Source organism: Anomaloglossus baeobatrachus, chromosome 11, assembly GCF_048569485.1.
Source record: "Anomaloglossus baeobatrachus isolate aAnoBae1 chromosome 11, aAnoBae1.hap1, whole genome shotgun sequence".
Classification (NCBI taxonomy): domain Eukaryota; kingdom Metazoa; phylum Chordata; class Amphibia; order Anura; family Aromobatidae; genus Anomaloglossus; species Anomaloglossus baeobatrachus.
The window spans coordinates 40378718-40401816 of record NC_134363.1 but is presented as its reverse complement, the minus strand read 5'-3'; the positions used below and the strand labels follow the sequence as shown (position 1 = coordinate 40401816).

The following is a 23099-nucleotide window of genomic DNA, read 5'->3' as shown; positions in this document are numbered from 1 at the left end:
AGAAACCTGCAAATAACTGATAATAATCACTGTCATTTAATATTCAAACATTATAATACACTAAAAGTAAGTAAACTAATATAGATGATCCATACACTGACGAGCAAAAGGGTAACAATGTTTTGCACTTTTGACTTTCAGTCTCCATATCTCACCATCCTCTACAGCTTTGAGCGGGAGACGCCCTTCATTTCATAGACAATCATCTGGGCTATCTCATATGTAAATGTGACTTGCAGCTATTTAGCCTATGATTAGTTATGCAGATTCTTGTCCTGTCACTGCATTGTTACTGTTTTGCTCCTGTATACTACAAATCACAACTTGTTCTCACATTCCCTTATAGCTCAGTGTGTTATTAGGTTGATTCCCAGTGAAAGGTCACTGGTTTCAATCGAGGAGCGGCCATGAAGAAGATTTCCCAAGAAAAGAGACACAGCCTCATCCAGCTCATCGATAGCGGTCTCTACGCCAAGAAAAATGCCAAACTGCATCACGTGAGGCCATGACAGGTGGAGAATAAGAAATGAAGTCCGTCCATCCATTCAAAAGCCAAGAGGTGACGTCCAGGCAAAATATCAGAGTCAATAAGTCGCTCATCACAAGGTCTATCAGTTCTGGAGACACCCGGCAGTGGAGGTGCCTCGTGTGCTCCATAATAGTGAGATCACAGACGTCCATGGAAGCACCGAGTGACGCACGTTACACTAGTCTGGAATGGTGGAGGATCCTCAACTTCAATATCGTCATAAGAAGCGTCGGCTCGAGTTTTCAATAAAGTACGAAGATTGGAAACGGGTGATTTGTAACAAAGAGACAAATGTCAATAGACGGCTCTGATGGGGGCAAATGGGTCTGGAAGAAACAAGGAAAAAGGGGCAACAGATCGAGAAACTGAAGGAACTGTGAAGTTTGGTGGAGGAAGCCTGATGATATGGGGATGTTTCACAACCAAAGGTGTTAGCTACTTGACCAGGATGGATGATGGTGATCTCAATGCTGAGCTATATGTGAGTGTCCTACAAGACGAGTTACTTCATACACTCAAGTACTATGGGTATGAGAAGGACGACATAGTGTTCCAGCAGGACAACGACCCGAAGCATACGGTGAGATTGGAGAAGAAATGGTTCAATGACAATGAAGTAGAGGAGCTGGATTGTCCCCACAGTCCCCAGACCTCAACCCAATCCAACACTTGTGAGTGAAGAAAAAGCTGTATACATTCCCAAGTGACCGACAGTATACACCAACACTGGGAACGTGTAGAAGAGACCTGGGGTCAGATTTCGATAGAGACATGCTTGACTCTCACAGAGAGCTCAGAAGGATTCAAGCAGTGATGAAAGCAAAAGGTAGATTTACAAAATACTAAGAAAAAAAAATAGAAGCGAAACAGTAACAATGCAGTGAGATGACGAGAATCTGCCTAACTAATCATATGCTAAATAACTGCAAGTCACACTTATGTATGAGATAGCCAAGATGACTGTCTATAAACTGAAGGTCGTCTCACACTCAAACCTGTAGAGGATGGTGAGATAAGGAGTCTGAAACTCAAAAGATCAAAACATTGTTACCCTTTTGCTCATCAGTGTAAATAGTCAAAAAGATAAATATGGAGAGGTCAAGAGAGTCAGAATGAAAGACAAATTAATGGAGAGACATATAAACTCGAACCCAAGATCTAGAGGCCATTGTCCATGAGGATTGGGCTAAGGTTCCTCTGTAGCTGGTATCTGGTTATCCATGGTGTTTGCAGCAGGTTGTACCGGTAACATCTCGTTTGCTTGGTATTCTTTGCATTTACAAGTATCCTTGTGTATTTCTCAGTTCTGAGTGTGGGTGAAGGAGGATTCTGGGAAGGAAACGCCAGAGGTCGCACCGGCTGGTTCCCTTCAGACTGCGTAGAAGAAATCCCTACTAAACCCCAGGAAGGAAAACAAGGTACGGTAATGACAAGGTCCTCCATTCAGGATTATATTGAATTAATTATGAACTTATCTTAACTTAAAAAAAAAAATCTTTTGACCCCCCTGTCATCATGTATATTTAAAAATAAAGTCACTAACAGAAACAGAAACAGCTGTGTAGGCATTTTAACACTGGGTGAGGAGTAGACAAACTGCAAAAGGGTGAGGCTGTGGAAGACCATTTCATGTCAAAACAACAGAACACAAAGTATAAATAGCATAATATCATATTAGTGTTACTCCATATTAATCAGAAATCAGACAAAATTCTATAAACAATAAATGTTTTATTAAGATACACAATAAACATTAAAAGTTAATAGTTAAAAGCAAGAAACAATAAAACGCAAAATAATGAAGATAAGAAAACAATACAAAGGGTAGCCACCAGATGGCAGAATACTACCAAGGAGTGATGATAAACAGGCATGTATAGGCACATATCTATATCCACAAGGTTATAAACAACTCAATTCTGAAATTTAGATATACAGAAATTTGGTGCAATTTAATACATAAAATGAAATCAATATTGAATATATAAAGATTAATTTTAATCAGACATATCTAAAAATGAAAATATTATGTGTCACCACATGAGTCTTAATCACAGACCCCCCAACGCATGTTTTGTCCCTACTTCATCTTGGGATAAGAGATGGAGGGAAGGAAATGTCTTAATTAATAGTTAAGATTTGCTGAAAGGTTAAAGAAAATAGTGTAATTTATTATATGGCCATGATAGCAAACTACCAAACCCCACAATTCATTATATGGCCTTGATGGCATCCTCCCCACCCCACAATTCATTATATGGCCCTGATAGCATCTTCCCTACCCCAGAATTCATTATTATGCGATAATAACGATCTCTCAGCCTCCAAAATTTATAATATGGCCCTCAATGTGTCCTCTCCACCCCTGAATTCATAATATAGCCCTGATAGCATCCTCCCCACTCCACAATTCATTGTATGGACCCGAGAGCATTCTCACCACTCCACAATTCATTATTATGCCCTGATAGCATCCTCCTCCACCCCACAATTCATGATATGGCCCTGATGGCATCTGCCCTACCACACAATTCATTATATGGCCCTAATAGATTCTCCCCACCCTACAATTTATAATATGGCCCTCAATGTGTCCTCTCCACCCCTGATTTCATAATATAGCCCTGATAGCGTCCTCCCCACTCCACAATTCATTGTATGGACCTGATAGTGTTCTCCCCACTCCACAAATCATTATTATGCCCTGATAGCATCCTCCTCCACCCCACAATTTATTATATGGCCCTGATGGCATCTGCCCTACCACACAATTCATTATATGACCCTAATAGCATTCTCCCCACCCTACAATTTATAATATGGCCCTCATTATGTCCTTACCATCCCCAAATTCATTATATGGCCCTCACAGCTCCCCTATACATAGTAGGATGGGTCCACAGCTCCCCTATACACAGTATAATGGTCCAAAGCTCTCCTATGCACAGTATAATGGGCTGACAGCTCCCCTATACACAATACAATGGGCCCACAGCTCCCCTATACACAGAATAATGGTCTCACAGCTCTCCTATACACAGTAAAAGGGGCTCACAGCTCCCCTATAAACTGTGTGATGGGTCCACAGCTCCCCTTTACACAGAATGATGGGCCCACACCTCCTCTATATACAGTATGATGGACCCACAGCTCTGCTATGCACAGTACGATGGGGCCACAGCCTCCCTATTAACAGTAGGATGAGTTCACAGCTCCCCTATACACAGCATGAGGGCCCACAGCTCCCCTATAGACAGTATGATGTGCACAGATCCCCCCTATACACAGTATATATAATAGGCCCACAAGTCTCCTATACAAAGTATGGTGAGCCCACAGCTCCACTATACACATGATGGGTTCACAGTGTGGCGCCCCTGACCTGGTCAGGCACCACTGAGTACTGCACCCATGCTGGGGACAGTACAATACAGGTAATCCAGAAGGCTGACCGGGGTGTGGAACACAGGCGCATAGTGATCAGGTCTCACACATGTACCCATGAGAGGACCCCTGGGGATCCCAGGAGGGGGAAAAGCCTTCACCTTCACTGGAATAGTGGAGGGGGCCAAAAGCCTCCATCTCCTCTCAAGGGGTGTGGTAAGAGAGTCTGGTTGCTAGGTGGCGTAGGCAAGAACAGGAGAGGAGGGGCAGTGAGCCAGATCAGTGTAGAGTCCAGGGAGCTCGAGTGAGGAGCAGATCCCTGGGGCTGTGCAGTCTGACAGCGCCCGCGCAGTGGCTACTGACGGGGGAGAACGGTCAACTAGGAGTGCTACCCGAAATCCATCTTCAGCTAAAGAGAGAGCACGGAGTGGGAAGTAAGGAGACTGCTAGAGAGTACCAGGCCCAAACGGGCGGCAGATCCCGAAGCGGAGATAGATCCAGCTTTCTTTTGCTAAACCTGCCGGTGTGGGGCTCTCAAAGCCCACGCCACAACACTACAAAAGCCGCAGCCACGTAGCCACAGTTAGGGCCCATAGGTCACAGGAGGCAAGAAGCTGGAGTGGCCTGGTCCAGGCGACAAGCAAACGGCAAACGAAGGGGAGAGAGGCTGCAGCATCTTCCCTGGGTGACCCCCATAGGGACTCAAAGTCGGGGTTACCCCAAACCACCAAGGGCTAAGGAAGGCGAGTTAGTAGTCACCCTCACAAGTCAGCCTGAAGGACACCTGGTTCCCACTTGGTTCATCCCAGCTACGCCCGGGTTACTCACCCTGCCACCTGACGTGAGTAAAAACCCTGAAAGACATTCTGCCTGTGTGGAGTTATTCTGCGCCTTGTGGTACTACGCACCTACACAGGGCCCTGGGGCTTGCCTCACTCTCAGGAGGCTATTCCAACTAACTGCACTCACCATCAGCCCCAGGCGTCCCTCAACCTGCAGTGGCGGTCCCCACTGATCGCAAATCTGAGAGTGGCGTCACGACAAACTACAAAGAAGGTTTCCTACCTGTGACCAGACAGATCCATCTACGTGGAGTCCCTGAAGGTAATGCACCGACACAGCGTCCCCGGGGCTCCACATCTGGCGTCACGAACAGGATAAGGACTAGACCTGTTCAGACAGGTGACCATGTGCCTGGGCGGTCCGCTTGAAAAATTGGAAGCGCCGCCATATTGCCACCATGAAAAGCGCGCTGAAAAACAACAGCAGCCCGCGCTGGAAGAAGTTACCGCCCACGAAGAGGTGTGGCTACCCAGAGATCCCCTGCAGAGTTCTGACCTCGCTTGTGAAGAGAGCGGAAGCGTCCAGAGACGGCGGGAAGGAAAGAGAGCCACAAGCCTGCTGCTGCAGAGAGAAGAGATGGAGTCCGGACGTGGATACCCAGAACCAGGCTCTGCTGCCTGGTGGTGCCGGGAGCTTGCTATCTTCTGCGATCAGCTGGAGGCCAGGATTATGCGACAGCTCAGAGAGGAACGCATGGAGCTTCTGGAGATGGCTGCGGCGGTTCGGACCTACGAGGAGGGAGCCGCGCGACGCCTGCCAGATCGAGCGGCGACGACTCAGATCCCGATGGTGCCACCGATGGGTGAGTCCAGAGTTGCCCCGGCCAGCGCAAGTGCTCCGACCCCTGCTGCTACGACCGCGGTCCCAGAAGAGGCGCCTGGCGCGGCGACGCTGAGCGAGGCCGCAGCCACGCTAGGTGCGGCCCGCCAAATCCAGGCCGCCGCAGCGACACCCCGCCTGGCCCGCAAAGGTCCGACTGCCACGGCGATACTCATCCGTGCCGCAGGTGTGACGCTGACCCAGGCTGCCACCCTGCTGAGCCCAGTCCGCCAAGACCCCACCGCAGCAGCGACGCTCGTCCGAGCCGCAAGTGAGATGCTGAACCAGGCCGCAGCCCCGCCGGGTGCGGCCCGTCAAGCCCCGATCACTGCAGCGACGCCCAGCCCAGCCTGCACGGACCCCATCGAGGATGCGACGCCAATTCAGACCGCGGCTGCAATGCCCAGTCCGGCCCGCCAAGAACTGGCCGCAACAGCGACGCAGATCCAGGCCGCCGCCACGCCAGGCTCGGCCCGCCAAGACCAGGCCGCCGCCATACAGGGCGCGGCCCGCCAAGACCAGGCCGCCGCCATGCCGGGCGCGGCCCGCCAAGACCAGGCCGCCGCCATACAGGGCGCGGCCCGCCAAGAGATTGCATCACCATTTACCCCGGCCTGCAAGGCCAGAGCAGACACCGCTCCCGAGTCCAAAGAGGTCCCTGCTGGAAAGCCCACGCTGGGGGAGGACCCCGCATACTGGCAGCTGAAGGCTGACATGGAGGCCAAGTTCCCACAGGAGATGGTGGACCGATACATGCTCCCTCCGCACACCCCTAAGGCAACCCCTGCAGCAACCACGCTGAAGAGTCCACCGCCTGGGCCAGCTGAGGAACACTCATCCCCGGCGCTGCCACGACCAGAGTGCAGCGAAGAACTAAGGGGGAGAGGAGGGCAAGAAGCTGAGGAGTTGCCCCCGGAGCCAGCAGCAGTGCTAGTCCCAGAGCCGGAGATGCTGCCATATTCCCGCTGGGACGAGGAAGACCTGACACCTCCTGCTGACGAAGAAGACCTGCCCAACCGCCCTACCTGGGAGCTTGTAAGCTGCACTTCGCAGAATCCAGCCCGCAGGACACAGCGCCGCAGCAGAACTCAGTTTTCCCCTGCACCGCCATCCCCAGAGCAGAGAGATGACATCACGGCCAGAGACCTACAAGAAAAAAGGTTCCTGAGAAGAGCCAAAGCACAGGTCCGAGGACCCCTTTGTCGAGGAGTAGTGGAAGATTTTAGCCTAAAATCAGGATACGGCTTCATAGTAGCACCTGGTATGAAAGAAGGCATTTTTGTCAACAGAAGAGACGTTAGAGCTCATTTGCCCAGAGGACATCCTGGAAGGAACCTAAGAATGGGAGACACAGTGCAGTTTACCATGCATCAAGGAGAAAGAGGCTGGTATGCGCTAGATGTTACACCATGTCCTAAAGAAAAAGAAACAGACACAGAGGAAGAAAGGAAAGACAGAGATAGAGAAAGAACCGACAAAGAACCCACCGATGAGACCACCACGGACGATGAAAAAGACCGAGAAAGCAGCAGGTACCGCAGCCCTACAGGCCCAAGCCCTGGTGAAATGGAGGAGTAAAGGAAAGTAAGAAGTCAGCAGTTAGAAAGTTAAAGTTTTGAAAAGTTTGTTTTGCAACGTTTACGTTTAAGCATGTGCCCACAAAAACTATTGTGAGAAAACCATAAACCTTAAGGCTATGAACTGGCTATAGCCACAAACTCTCGCAGTGTAAATAGTTACACCAAAAGGGCACCACCACCACCAGAGTCAGCCTGTTTAGGGGCTTGGCTCGTCTGCAACCAGGAGGAGCCCGTCCGTATATAGGGCCTTGGCTCGCCTGCGACCAGAGAGCATGCCTGTTTATGGGGCCTGGCTCTCCACCACAAAGAGGGTACCTGGTCAGCACCCACTGTGGAGGCCGCCTCTGCATCCTGCCAGAAGAGGCTGAAGGCGCGGATCCACCAGGCCAGGTATACCCTGAAACCACCAGCCCATGAAAGCCGCCTCTACATCCTGCCAGAAGTGGCTGAAGTCGCGGCCAACGTGAAAGGGTTTTGGGTGGGTTAACGGACTTGTGGGTGGAGGGTGGTGATGTATGGTACCTGGTGCTTTTAAAATGTTTTACATGTTTTAATGTTTTATGCATTTTTAAAATGTTGTCTTGCAGCCCGAGGACGTGCTGGTGATAACTAAGGGGGAATGTGGCGCCCCTGACCTGGTCAGGCACCACTGAGTACTGCACCCATGCTGGGGACAGTACAATACAGGTAATCCAGAAGGCTGACCGGGGTGTGGAACACAGGCGCATAGTGATCAGGTCTCACACATGTACCCATGAGAGGACCCCTGGGGATCCCAGGAGGGGGAAAAGCCTTCACCTTCACTGGAATAGTGGAGGGGGCCAAAAGCCTCCATCTCCTCTCAAGGGGTGTGGTAAGAGAGTCTGGTTGCTAGGTGGCGTAGGCAAGAACAGGAGAGGAGGGGCAGTGAGCCAGATCAGTGTAGAGTCCAGGGAGCTCGAGTGAGGAGCAGATCCCTGGGGCTGTGCAGTCTGACAGCGCCCGCGCAGTGGCTACTGACGGGGGAGAACGGTCAACTAGGAGTGCTACCCGAAATCCATCTTCAGCTAAAGAGAGAGCACGGAGTGGGAAGTAAGGAGACTGCTAGAGAGTACCAGGCCCAAACGGGCGGCAGATCCCGAAGCGGAGATAGATCCAGCTTTCTTTTGCTAAACCTGCCGGTGTGGGGCTCTCAAAGCCCACGCCACAACACTACAAAAGCCGCAGCCACGTAGCCACAGTTAGGGCCCATAGGTCACAGGAGGCAAGCAGCTGGAGTGGCCTGGTCCAGGCGACAAGCAAACGGCAAACGAAGGGGAGAGAGGCTGCAGCATCTTCCCTGGGTGACCCCCATAGGGACTCAAAGTCGGGGTTACCCCAAACCACCAAGGGCTAAGGAAGGCGAGTTAGTAGTCACCCTCACAAGTCAGCCTGAAGGACACCTGGTTCCCACTTGGTTCATCCCAGCTACGCCCGGGTTACTCACCCTGCCACCTGACGTGAGTAAAAACCCTGAAAGACATTCTGCCTGTGTGGAGTTATTCTGCGCCTTGTGGTACTACGCACCTACACAGGGCCCTGGGGCTTGCCTCACTCTCAGGAGGCTATTCCAACTAACTGCACTCACCATCAGCCCCAGGCGTCCCTCAACCTGCAGTGGCGGTCCCCACTGATCGCAAATCTGAGAGTGGCGTCACGACAAACTACAAAGAAGGTTTCCTACCTGTGACCAGACAGATCCATCTACGTGGAGTCCCTGAAGGTAATGCACCGACACAGCGTCCCCGGGGCTCCACAACAGTTCTACTATACAAATTATGATGGACTCACAGTTCCCCTATACAAAGTCTGATGGGTCCACAGCTCTGTAGGAGGTGGCCAGATTACCCCACTCCTACGGTGGTTAAATATATTATGTCCGATGTATTTTATAGTGTATGCATTGTAAAATGACTGTCCAAGTGTTGCTGAGCCGGAGCAGTGCTGTGGTCGGCGCTATCTAGCGGTCAAAAGTGTGTTTCATAGTAATGTAAAGTATAATCTGCAATGTGTGAATAATGTGGTAACAATATAATGTAGAGTATAAGGTTGTTAGCTAGATAGGGACTAGAGTAAGTGAAGGTTTTAGATGTTCAGGGCAGGTACTTCCCGATTGCCGAGGGAATGGAGAGCCAGAGGGTTGGCTGGTGAGACAGGCCAGAGAGAAGTTAGTTCTGCAGAGGGGTTTCTGGTGTGTGAATTGTGCTTGGTAACATGGGTCCATCGAAGAGCCCAGAGGTATCTTCCAAGCATCTGGAGCCTAAGGATCACCTTGTGACGGGCTTAGAAGAGTCCTGTGACTAGATGGACATGCCCGAGAAATAGAGTTCCTCACGATAGGCTTAGCGAAAAGGGCTGAAGCCATCCAAGGCAGTTTTTGGACACGGGTAGCTGTGGAGACAAGAACGGGAACAAGTAGAGGCTTACGCTCAACATCTGGAAGGCTAAATCCTAGGCCGCAGGCCAGGTAAGAAGTACCTCATGGAACAGCAGCACGGGATAGGAATGACCATGTCTGTTGAAAAGGTTGAGGAACAAATAAACCCTATAATGGTGCAGGGAGGTGGACGCTCCCTTGAAGATCAAAGTAAATGTCTCAGCCCCCATCCGGGATGGATCACAAACACAGGTTCAGTCTGGTGAAGTAGAGTGGAGCCTTGTTGGCCAGGCCTTTGCTCCCTCTACAGCTCTACTATACAAAGTATAATAGGCCCACAGCTCTCTTATACACTGTATAATGGGCCCACAGCTCTCTTATAGACTGTATAATAGGCCCACAGTCCCCACACTTTATAATTGCTCCCACACTGTATGAGAGCCCCCCCAACAGTAGACCTTACACTCTATGATGGCCCCAATACTAGCCCCCAAACTGTATAATGGCCACCACATTAGCTCCCACACTGTATAATGACCCCCAGGCTTCAAACTGTATAATAGCCTCCACACTCGTATGAGGGCCTCCTCAGCAGTCCTTACCATTAATGAGGATCCCTCACACAGTAGACAGGTCCCTCACAATAACCCCCAAAGTGTATTAGATCCCACATACTTTATGATGCCCCACAGTCATATCAACGCACCAAAAGTTTTAATTAAAACAAAAAACATCAGATACTCACCTAATCCAGGATTCTGCTGAGTCCCCCAGCAAAACATCGGGGCGAACCAACATGTTGATCTAATTGTGACAATGCATGCACAGGACATCAGATGATATCCACGCGCTAGGACCAAGACGTCACCTCTGTCAGTACATTTCCCTGCCTCTTTGTAGTCCACAGGATTAAAGTGACCTGAGCTCTACAGAATGAAGAGTGGTAGTGCAGGGAGATCATGTCTACTGCAGAGTTCACACCACGCACGTCGATATAGTCAAGAGTGTCTGTAGCTCCAGGTGACCCCTCCGAGAGATAACCCCCCCTCTATTTTCCTCCAGTAGCTACACTACTACTTCAGTGGAAAGAAAAACATGGAGTCCTCAATGTGATGATCCGGCCCCCACAGAGCAATGGAACTAATGATCCGCCCCCCACAGAGCCCTAGAACTGATGATTCAGCCACTACACAGCACTGGAAATGATGGTACGACCCCCACAGAGCCTTGGAAGTGATGATATCCCCCCCACAGAGCCCTGGAATGATGACACAGCCCCCAGAGCCCTGGAGGTGATGATCCGGCCCCCACAGAGCCCTGGTAATGATGATTTGTCTCCCACAGAGCCCTGAATGTGATGATATGGCCTCCACAGAGCCATGGAAAGGATGATCCAGCCCCACAGAGCCTTGGAAGTGATGATCTGTCCCCCACAGAGCCCTGGAATTGATGACATGGCCTCACAGAGCCTTGGAAGTGATGATATGTCCCCCACAGAGCCCTAGAATTGATGACACGGCCTCACAGAGCCTTGGAAGTGATGATATGTCCCCCACAGAGCCCTAGAATTGATGACACGGCCTCACAGAGCTCTGGAGGTGATGATCTGGCCCCAACAGAGCCTTGGAAGTGATGATCCGGCCCCCACAGAGCCCTGGAAGTGATGATCCGGCCCCCACAGAGCTTTGGAAGTGATGATCCGGCCCCCACAGAACCCTGGAAGTGATGATCCGGCCCCCACAGAGCTTTGGAAGTGATGATCCGGCCCCCACAGAACCCTGGAAGTGATGATCCGGCCCCCACAGAGCCCTGGAAGTGATGATCCAGCCCCCACAGAGCCCTGGAAGTGATGATCCGGTCCCCGCAGCCCTGGAAGTGATGATCCGGTCCCCGCAGCCCTGGAAGTGATGATCCAGCCCCCACAGAGCCCTGGAAGTGATGATCTGTCCCCCACAGAGCCCTGGAAGTGATGATCTGTCCCCCACAGAGCCCTGGAAGTGCTGACCCAGCCCCACAGAGCCCTGGAAATGCTGACCCAGCCCCACAGAGCCCTGGAACTGATAATTCAGCCACTACAGAGCCCTGTAAATGATTATACGTCCCTCACAGAGCCTTGGAAGTAATGATCTGTTCCCCACAGAGCCCTGGAATTGATGACATGGCCTCACAGAGCTCTGCAAATGATGATCCGACTCCTACAGAGTCCTGGAAGTCTGGAAGTGATTATCTGGCCACCACAGAGTCCTGGAAGTGATGATCCTTCCCCTGCAGAGCCCTGATCTCATCTTATCCAGTCAGTCTGGGAAAATATGAAGTTATTACACAAGCCTCATACACAGAAAATTTGGGGTCAGTTTTCCAAAATGTTTGGAACAACCTCCTACTGAATTCCTTTAAATCTGTGTAAATGTATATGGAAGAATTGATAAGGACAAAGGACTGTCACCAAATTTTGATGTGATTGAGATTTCTTTAGTTTTTTTTTTGTATTTTGTTAATTGATAAAAATAATCCATTAACCCTTTTATTCTTTAAAGTCTTGGTACATTTCAGCCATTATTGCACACTACCATCAACACGGTCAGCCCAGATGAAGCAATGCAGTGATGTCTTAGCGCCACCTGCTGGTGTCTAAAGTGTACTGCGGCCTACAAAACGGAGAGTTAGGACAGGGAGACCTCTACTGCAGAATTTAACTATAGCAGCATGGTGATGCAGTTAAAAGTGGCGGCCACTCCGGACGGCCAAAGGTGACAACCCTTCTTGTCCCCCTGGCATTTACGCTATTGACCAGGTCATTTTTCCCCAAAAATATCAATTTTTTTCCCCCCATTTTTCCGGTTATTATATGGCAAAATGAATGGTGTCAACTGAAGACAATTCTGTAGCGCCACCTTATAGTCCCTCTTATTTAAAATCATAGAGCTCTGCTGCCGCCCGGTGGCCATAAATAGGAACTACACCTCCAGATGAATCATTCTCTCCTCTGGTGTTTACAATTGATGTCATGACCTGTAGTGCTCATGATGACAATGGGATTTGCAGAACAATGCAGGGTAGCTCTATGGAGAGGATACTTGTGGCAGGATAAGAGATGACTGGGCACCGTGCCAGCTAACTAATCAGTAGATTTGTCATTTTGCTTCTTACGCATGATCGTGGCTCCGTGATGAATTAACCCAACCAAGCTTTGAGGGTGACTACGAAGCTTTCTTTGTATGGTGCAGGCTAGAATAATGGAGGTGACTTGGAAGACACTCACAGAGTAATGTGAGCAATTATCCTATGGGAAGCAAATAAAATCTATTATGTAGCCTTATGGAACAGAACGCTCAGCGTAATACAGGACCAAGTCTGCGGAGAACGCGGCGAACTTCTCATTACACCGCTATATAAATGCGGCGACTATCTGCTGCCATATAACATCCCATTTATATCACTTAAAGGGGGTTTCCACTTTCAGCAAAGTAAACCACTGATGCCAAGCTAAATGATTGGCTGCAGCGGTGATGTACTGGTTAGGCGGCAACGAGCTGCAAAATGAGCCACCAGCCCTTTAAAACTCTGGCTTAGAGCCCTGTGCGCGCGTTCTGACAATGAACACCGTGGCGCATGCACACAGACAAGGGCCATTCGCTCCCATGTCGGGGATCTGGGTGAGTCCCAATATAGAATTTTTTTATGTATATATGTGGCGCCCTGGACAAGCCAGGACGTCACAGAATAACACCCACACACCCCACACTCCCGGTCAGGCACACCGAAGTCAGACAAAAATCCTTGTTGCCTCCCTCCAGGGGCTGATGTTCACACCAGGAGGGTGGGCCAGGCGGTTGGCTCCGCCCACCGAGGAGTTCACAGTCCTGGAGGCGGGAAAAGTAGGGCAAATAGAGTTTGGAGGTGAAAGTGGAAGGAAGGAAAGTGGCAGTTAAGCAGCCTGAAGTTGGTCCGGGTGTGTGGCCCGGACAGATCAGCAAGGTTGGCAGACGGTGGTGACCGTCTGCAGGAGTGGCCTATTGGAGCTTGCCATAAGCACCGTGGACGGGCGGTGGCCCGGCGGTACCGGACTGGTACGCAAAGAGAAGCCAGTACCATCTGGCAGGGGCTTACGGACCCCGGCAAGGCTAGGAGTCGCCGTGAATTTGCCAAATCCGTTAGCGAAGGGAACCTCCTGGGTTTCCCAGCAGCCAAGTCCCGACAGAAGGCAACAGTCCAACCGTGAGAGGGAAACACAGTCACCGCCAAGACTAAAGTTCCCAGGGCCAGAGCTTGCGGGCAAAAGGGGCTCCTTCAGCAACCTTCAAGCTGGGGAGCGGGTTACCGGTGGGAACCCATTGGAACCGTACACGCTACAGAGGTGCAGGGAAAGGCAGTCACCATCAACCTGCCGGGAGGAGAAACACCGCAGCCGTCTGTGGGACCCGTCCATCCAGCCGTGTGTTTTACCGAGAACTGTGTCCTCATCATTGGCTGAGTGAGTACCACAGTGCCGTGCGGCACAGCTCTGCCCCCGCGACCCTGCACCTCACCAGGCCCCGTTAGCCGCCTGCCATTCACCCCAAACCCCCATCACGGGACAACCAACCAACCCCCTACCCACGGAGGGGAGAACTAACATCCAAGCTGCTCCCTGCCATCGCTCCCGGGATCCCCGTCCAGAGCAGCGGTGGTGTCACCAACTTCACCACAACCGTGGGTGGCGTCACGGACAATATCCAATCCCCACAATCAAATCCCACTTTCACTCACGGGCGAGGAACGCCGCTCGAGTCCCCGGGATCCGGCCCACCGCTCGAGCCACCACCGAGCAGCAGCGGCAGCAGCAGCCGGACCCGAGCAGTGGGAGAGCGCAGCGTCCCCTCCTCCGCCCGCGACATATACAGCAGTCACAGTATTGCCTATATAATGTATATAGAGTGCTGTATACATTACATAGATGATAATGTGACTGCTGTATATACATTACATAAATTGCACTGCCAACAGTCACAGTATGGGATATATAATGTGTATACAGCGGTTAAAGTATCACCTATTTAATGGATACAGCAGTCTACGTACATTATATAGGCCATACTGCGGCTGCTGTATATACATCACATAAATGATACTGCCAGCAGTCACAGTGTCAGCTATATAATGTGAATACAGCAGTCAAAGTATCAAATATTTAATGGATACAGCAGTCTATATACATTATATAGGTCATACTGCGACTGCTGTATATACATCACATAGATCATACTGCCAGCTTTCACAGTGTGAGCCATATAATGTGTATACAGCACTCAAAGTATCACCTCTTTAATGGATACAGCAGTCTATATACATTATATAGGCCATAGTGCAACTGCTGTACATACATTGCATAGATGATACTGCCAGCAGTCACAGTATGAGCTATATAATGTGTATACAGCAGTCAAAGTATCACCTATTTAATGGATACAGCAGCCTATATCTATATATATAATTGCCTTATTCTGTCTGTCTGTCTGTCTGTCTGTCTGTCTGTCATGCTCCAAAATTGTGTCCTTACGGTGACACAAAGCTGATTGGCCGCTGGGCTCGCCATGGCCCCGCCCCCCCACACAGATTGGCCGCTCGCCCAGGCTGCGCCCCCACACGGATTGGCCAGCCGCTCGCCCAGGCTCCGCCCCCCCCACAGATTGGCCTCTCGCCCCGGCACCCTGCAGGCATTGGCAATTTGGCCACGCCACGCCCCGCCCCCTCACGCAATGCACGCTAGCTCTGGCCCTGCCCCCTCCCCCCGCGCATTCCCCGAACTGACACGGCCCCCCCCCCCGCGCATTCCCCGAACTGACACGGCTGTCACGGAGGTGAGTACTGTACAACCCCCCCCCCATCCCCCCTCCCCCCCGTCCCTCGCTCGCACGGGAGTGGTGTGGATACGTTGGTAACCATGCTAGCATGGTTACAAGCGCATCAAGGTCCTGCAGCGGCGGAAGATCCACACACACACACATACACACACATCAGATCACACTCACTCTCACACACACCTCACACACACCTCACACACACATCACATCGCATCCACAAACTCACAGCATCCGGCGATATCGCTTGCTTCTCGGCCTCGATACTGTGCTGTTGTGACCTTCCAGGACCTGACGGAGGATCACATGGCCAGAGGCATGTGGTATCTCCGGATGTTGTGAATGTGAGCGCGTATGTGCGATATCGTCAGTGTCTGTGTGTGTGAGTGTATGCGATCGGGTGTGTGTGAGTGTATGCGATCGGGTGTGTGTGAGTGTATGCGATCGGGTGTGTGTGAGTGTATGTGATCGGGTGTGTGTGAGTGTATGCGATCGGGTGTGTGTGAGTCTATGCGATCGAGTGTGTGAGTGTCGGCAGAGGAGCACGGCGTGCTGGAGGAGGCTGGGAGCAGAGAGGCTGATCTTGGGGAAGGCTGGGAGAGGGAGGCTGATGCTGGGGGAGACTGGGAGGGGAAGGCTGATGCTGAAGGAGGCTGGGAGGGGGAGGCTGGGAGGAAGGAGGCTGGGAGGAGAGAGGCTGATCCTGGGGAAGGCTGGGAAGGGGAGGCTGATGCTGAGGGAGGCTGGAAGGAGAGAGGCTGATGCTGCGGGAGGCTGGAAGGAGAGAGGCTGAGGCTGGGAGGAGAGAGGCTGATGCTGGGGAAGGCTGATGCTGAGGGAGGCTGGGAGGGGAAAGCTGATGCTGGGGAAGGCTGGGAGGACGGAGGCTGGGAGGAGAGAGGCTGATCCTGGGGAAGGCTGGGAGAGGGAGGCTGATGCTGGGGGAGGCTGGAAGGAGAGAGGCTGATGCTGGGAGAGGCTGGAAGAAGAGAGGCTGATGCTGGGGGAGGCTGGGAGGAGAGAGGCTGATGCTGGGGGAGGCTGGGAGGAGAGAGGCTGATGCTGGGGAAGGCTGGGAGGAGAGAGGCTGATGCTGGGGACAGAGAGGAGAGGCTGATGCTGGGATGAGAGAGGCTGATGCTGGGATGAGAGAGGCTGATGCTGGGAGGAGAGAGGCTGATGCTGGGGGAGGCTGGGAGGGGGAGGCTGATTCTGGGGGAGGCTGATGCTGGGGGAGGCTGGGTCGAGGGAGGCTGATGCTTGGGGAGGCTGATGCTGGGGGAGGCTGGAAGGAGAGAGGCTGATGCTGGTGGAGGCTGATGCTTGGGGAGGCTGATGCTGGGGGAGACTGGGAGGGGAAGGCTGATGCTGAGGGAGGCTGGGAGGGGGAGGCTGGGAGGAAGGAGGCTGGGAGGAGAGAGGCTGATCCTGGGGAAGGCTGGGAAGGGGAGGCTGATGCTGAGGGAGGCTGGAAGGAGAGAGGCTGATGCTGGGGGAGGCTGGAAGGAGAGAGGCTGAGGCTGGGAGGAGAGAGGCTGATGCTGGGGAAGGCTGATGCTGAGGGAGGCTGGGAGGGGAAAGCTGATGCTGGGGAAGGCTGGGAGGACGGAGGCTGGGAGGAGAGAGGCTGATCCTGGGGAAGGCTGGGAGAGGGAGGCTGATGCTGGGGGAGGCTGAGGCTGGGAGGAGAGAGGCTGATGCTGGGGACAGAGAGGCTGATGCTGGGAGGAGAGAGGCTGATGCTGGGAGGAGAGAGGCTGATTCTGGGAGGAGAGAGGCTGATGCTGGGGGCAGAGAGGCTGATGCTGGTGCAGCATGGGGGATGGTGCACGATGGGGGGTGCGCAGCATGGGGGATGGAGCACGATGAGGAGTGCGCAGCATGGGGGATGGAGCACGTTTGGGAGTGCGCAGCATTGCGGATGGACCATGTTTGGGAGTGCGCAGCATGGCGGATGAAGCATGTTTGGGAGTGCGCAGCATGGCGGATGGAGCACGTTTGGGAGTGCGCAGCATGGCGGATGGAGCACGTTTGGGAGTGCGCAGCATGGCGGATGGAGCACGTTTGGGAGTGCGCAGCATGGCGGATGGAGCACGTTTGGGAGTGCGCAGCATGGCGGATGGAGCACGTTTGGGAGTGCGCAGCATGGCGGATGGAGCACGATGGGGGGTGCGCAGCATGGCGGATGGAGCACGATGGGAGGTGCACACCTCCCCCAACACACACAACACACCACACACACACTGGGAACCACAAACACCGCCCTACACAGTCACCCACACACACAGACAACGCTGCACACACACAACACCCAACACACAAACACCGCGGCATACATAAATATACGCACATATCATGCAACACACACATTGCACAAAACATACCTCCCCCCAAAACACACCACACCCACACAAACCGCGCAACACATACACACACAACGCTACAGACACACAGCGCTCCACAAACAACGCAACACACGCAACACACACACAACACCGCTCTCACCCCCCGCCACACCCAGACAACACCCAGAACATGTACAGCTCCTACATAAACACTTGGTAAGTACACACAACAACATCTATATATATATATATATATAACAAAAATCATACATTAATTACACAATACGTAAATTCTAGAATACCCGATGCGTAGAATCGGGCCACCTTCTAGTACATTATATAGGCCATAAAGTGACTGCTGTATAGACATTACATAGATGATACTGCCACAGTGTGAGCTATATAATGTGAATACAGCAGTCAAAGTATCAAATATTTAATGGATATATCAGTCTATGTACATTATATGGGCCATACTGCGACTGCTGTATATATATCACATAGATGATACCTCCAGCAGTCACAGTATGAGCTATATAATGTATATACAGCAGTCACAGTATCACCTATATAATGTGTATACATTACATACACTATACTGCGACGGCTATATATACGTTATGTAGCTGATACTGTGACTTCTGTATATACATTACGTAGGTGATACTGTGACTGCTGTATATACTGGTGTAATTCTCAGTATCTGTAGTATTCTGTATATATACACTGCACAGTAACACTTCTCTCCTGTATACTGGGTGTAATTCTCAGTCCACAGCCAAGTCACTCTCGGAGATTGGGTCCTGCCTCGGTGACGCTGGGTCAACTGCCAATTCTGGAAGTTGACGTGACATCACCGGACATCAGAGGTCATTGCAGCCCGGGTCACATGATGGGGGATGAGCAGACAGAGATAGCACCGCTCACAGGCAGAATTGGCAAAATTTAGAAAATGCCATCTGTCACAGCATTACATTGATGTGGCCACTACGCTTTGTAGTGGACCATAAGATGAGACAATAATAATGTCTATTGGAAATGTTGCCATCTAGTGGCGGTTTAGATAGTGTTTGGTAAAGAAGAAAACCGAGATAGAAGAAACGGTTAAGATGTGGGAGTAGCCCACAGGGGAGGATCTGGCTCCTGTTGGTAGAGGAGAGACTCCATCTTAGAGTCAGTTGGACCTATGGCCAGAGAATGAATGTAGTGTGGCCAGGTGTGCCCAGTGCAAATCAGGCAGGAATCCCAAACTCCCGGTGTGAGAACTTGTGGACATCTGGAGCATAAGGCTCAGGGCTTGTGGTAAGGAGACACCCCAAAAAAAGCAAGTTCTATATAGTGGTAGGAGACAAGGAGTCACGGGGAGGAAGAGTCAGTGAGTGTGAGAGCGCCAGTGAAACATTCCGCACAATACAGTCTACCCAGATATTTAGCGCACAAGATTCTTGAGGGTCAAGTAGGAGAGCCAGTGAGGTCCCTGAGGTCCTAGTGGAGGAGTACAGGACATGGAGTTGTGGGTGTGTGGGCAAAGAGACTCTGAAGGTGGTGTGAACCCAGTGAGGATGACAGAACCAGTGACGTGTAATATATGGTGAAACTAAACCATTGAAGTGTATGTGCCCAATGTGAAGGGTTTCCAGAGAACAATATCGTTGTTATCAAGTAACGGTTATTTTATATAAAATGAAGTCAAGTGTCACCTGAAGTGTTTGTGGTGGTCTGCCTAAGACAGAAGAGACTGAAGGTGGCAGCGAATGAGTAATGGTACCACGCCCCACACAGTTAACCGGGAACATGTTCTGTCTGTAATGAAAGGTTGCCTGTGACTACTACCTTCCGGCACCCTACATTTGCCAGAGTTGACAGGACGAAGCCGTGCATCAACAAAACTTGTTGGCTGCGGGGAAGGCTTCTGTGAAAAGAGAGATGGCAACCGCGGCATGAGCAAAGATGGCGGACAGTGGTGCAGCGCATCGTGGGTGTTGTAGCCTGGTGAAGGCACGGAGATGTGTCTGGCCCGAGAAACGCCTTGAGCGAGAGCTTGTCCTATGATGAGCGGTGACCATCTCAGATGAGTGCAGTGAAAGTGTGACGCCCTGGCCTATCATTGTCACAGGATATTGTGCAATCTGCCCTTCTGCATGATGTCCATCTCCTCCTTGGTTACGGGTCCCTGGTCTTTGGTGTTGCTAAGAACAAGCTAATTAAAACCCTGGAAACACTTTGCACCACACCCACCAGACACACCAATGGGTAGCCTGAAGGGAATAGGGCCGCCCATTTGGGGGGTTGGTAAAGGGGTGGTCAGGAGTGTCAGGAGCAGTCAGTTGAGTGGTGACTCTCAAGGGGAGAGGTCACAAGTGAGTCGGAGGAGGTTAGGAGCTGGGCTCCTTGAGAATACTAGGTGGCAGACGTTGGTCTGGGCCAGGTAGGAGCTGGAACCCCGGTCACAGGTGATCGTGTCAAGGGGCACGGAACTGCCGAGTAGGGCAGCCGACGGCCTTGTGCCATCTCCGGGCAGGGGCCAGGGCACAACGGGGTACGTGGACCCTAGGCCGGGAAGTAGCTTCAAGCATCATGATAATTTACCCGACGAGGGCGAAGTCTTCAAGATTCGTTCTCCACCCGCTCCAAAATCGGGGTACTAGCGCAAAAAGGGGATAGAACGTTCCCAATATATAGTCCAGAAAATCCCAAGCGTTAACCCTGAGAGCAAGCTCGCTCCATTAGCCATACGGGTGAGTGGGACCCGATTAGTTCTATACTATAGGACCAAACAGCAAAGACAGTGCCAAGGAAAAGGTTACAGGCTAACAAGCAACACCATCGGGCACGGGACTCAGGCGTGCTCCCTCCCTGCTGCAGCGGTGCTCAGAGTTTCGGTTTACAAGTTGTCGGTGTCAGCGTTATTGGACTGAGTGAGTACGCAGTGACCCTTTCCTCCCCAACGGCATCCCCACAACTCCATCACCGAGTCCCGGGGCCTCCCCCCTACCCACGGAGGGGTTAAACACCTGGCTGCCATTTCATCGCCACCGGGCGCTCCCAACAGCAGCGGTGGTACTCCACCTTACCACACACCGTGGGTAGCGTCACAACTCTAAACACAAAACCCCCTGTAAATACCCCCCTTTTATTTTGGGTGACCGCGCGACCCCTTCCGGGTCCGGAGACTTCTCGAGCCACCGCGGCTCCGGATCCGAGCAGTCTCGGCTGCTGACGCTGGAGCGGTACAAAAGAAAAGGACATGCCCATTGCAGCAAGCTAATGGGGAATGGGCAACTGCACTGGTGAAATGGGCGGAGTCACCAGAAAAGGCTATGCCTTGGAAAGGGTATCCCACCACAGAGCAGGCTGTTGCCATTGTTGGTGAGTGAGGTGATTAGGATGGAAGAGTGAAGAGTGGGGCCTGAGCGAAATGGGCGGTGGCATGAAGTTCCAGCCTGCGGAAGTCCAGGACGTGTGGTCTGGAAGATTTGGCCGCAGGTATAATATGAAGCTCTGTGGCCAGGTGGACTGCTAAAGCTGGAGGTCCTTTGAGAAGTTCAGGACCTGGTACCTGAGCATGCTGAAGAAGCAGTCGCTCCCATGTGGCCGAGACTCTGTGGCAAGGAAGAATGGTCGAAATCCCCTGGTGACCACATGGAGCATAAGTACCTTGGTGGTAAGAGCGGCCACAATGTAAACTTTGGTGACAGGAAGTTAGAAGTCAGCTGCTAGGAACTGTTCTGCGTTCCTGAGGGCTGCAAGTGGAAGAGACAGCCCGCGAAAAGGATTTGTGTGTTGGCCAAGAATGGCAAAAGATATTTGTGTTTCCCCCTCCCAGTTTGTTTTGCGCACCATGGTGCACACCCCTGCTAAATTGCAGGATTATATATTGCGAAAAGTTTCTGCATCCTTTGCCAAGGACCCTGTCTTTATGGACATTGTACACAGCCTCATGGACATTGCCTCTGTAACCATGGACTTTGCCTTATAACCCATGCCCCTAGGGACTGTAAGACTGCCACCTAGTGGCGTAGGGCAACATAAAGGGACTGTTGAACACAAAAGGTGAAGGATTAGAACAGAGCTCCTGATGTGCCAGCTGGGTCAGAAACTGTTGGACTGAGCTCCAGGACTATTGGAGCTGTGCATGTGTTGGCCTACGAGCAATACTTAAAGAGACTTGGCTTGGACTTTATGTTCTGGGGTCAGGATGATCCACCTCAGAGACCAAATTACCTGATGTCAGACTGGAAACAATGTGTTCGTTGGATTCTATGCTTTGTATCTTCCAGGGAGTATGGTCGAGGACGACCAGCTTAAAGTGAGGAGGGAATGTAAGGAGGTAACCGGATTCCTACCCCTGAAGCCACAAGCATAACTGTATATATTTATGTCTAGACTATAAGATGTTGGCAGTAATAATGTTTGTGGGCAATGTTGTTGGAGTAGCCCACAGGGGAGGAGCTGGTTGCGGTGGCAGACCGAGAGACTCCATCTTTGAGTCAGTTGTAGCTAGTGCCAGAGAGTGAGTGTAGTATGGCCAGCTGTCCCCAGTGCAAGTCGGGCATCAATTCCAAACTCCCGGTGTGAAAACTTTTGGACATCTGGAGCATAGGCTCAAGCTTAGGGTAAGGAGACACCCTAAAGCCCCCTTCCATATAGTGGTAGGAGACAAGGAGTAGCAAGGAGGAAGAGTCGTGGAGCCTGGAGCTGAGAGAGTGTTAGCTGATAGTACCAGTGAAACGTTCCCCGCAATACAGAGTCTGCCCAGTTCTTTAGTGCAGAAAACTCCTAAGATGTCAGGCAAGAGCCTCGAGTAGGGTACCTAGTGACTTACCTGAACTGACTCCTAGTAGAGAAGTCCAGGACGTGGAGCTGTAGGTGTGTAGGCGAAGGGACTCTGAAGGTGGCGTGAACCTAGCGAGGGTGACGGAACCAGTGACGTGTAACGTAACATGAAACGGAACCATTGAAGTGTATGTGCCTATTGTGAATTGTTTCCAGAGAACAATATCGTTGTTATCAAGTAAAAGTTCTTATATATAAAATGAAGTCAAGTGTGGCCTGAAGTGTTTGTGGTGGTCTGCCCGAGACGGAAGAGGCGGAAGAGGCGGAAGAGGCGGAAGAGGCGGAAGGCGGCAGCGAAGGAATGTGTGTACAGCACCACACAGTTACCCGGGAACACGCACTGTCTGTAGCGTACAAGGGCCTGATACCACAGTGATAGTTCACCCCCGACTACCGCCCTCCGGCACTCTGCACTCGTCACAAGAAGTTGGGTGCTCAGATGGGCTCGACTCATGTACCGAGGATAATGGAAGTCAATGGGGAAGATCGTCCTCAAAAATACTTGGAGGTTCCCCCATGACTTCCATT

General features: G+C 51.6%; 1 protein-coding gene across 1 annotated transcript in view; it reads left to right on the top strand.

Annotated features, from left to right (window-relative positions):
• LOC142255791 (SH3 and multiple ankyrin repeat domains protein 1-like) overlaps positions 1-22101 on the top strand; it is a 391018-nt gene extending 368917 nt beyond the window's left edge. The window contains exons 13-14 of the mRNA XM_075327238.1: positions 1834-1947; positions 22016-22101. Of these exons, the coding sequence (XP_075183353.1) occupies positions 1834-1947; positions 22016-22101 (200 nt within the window). The remainder of the gene's footprint in view (positions 1-1833; positions 1948-22015) is intronic.
• Positions 22102-23099: the final 998 nt, after the last annotated feature.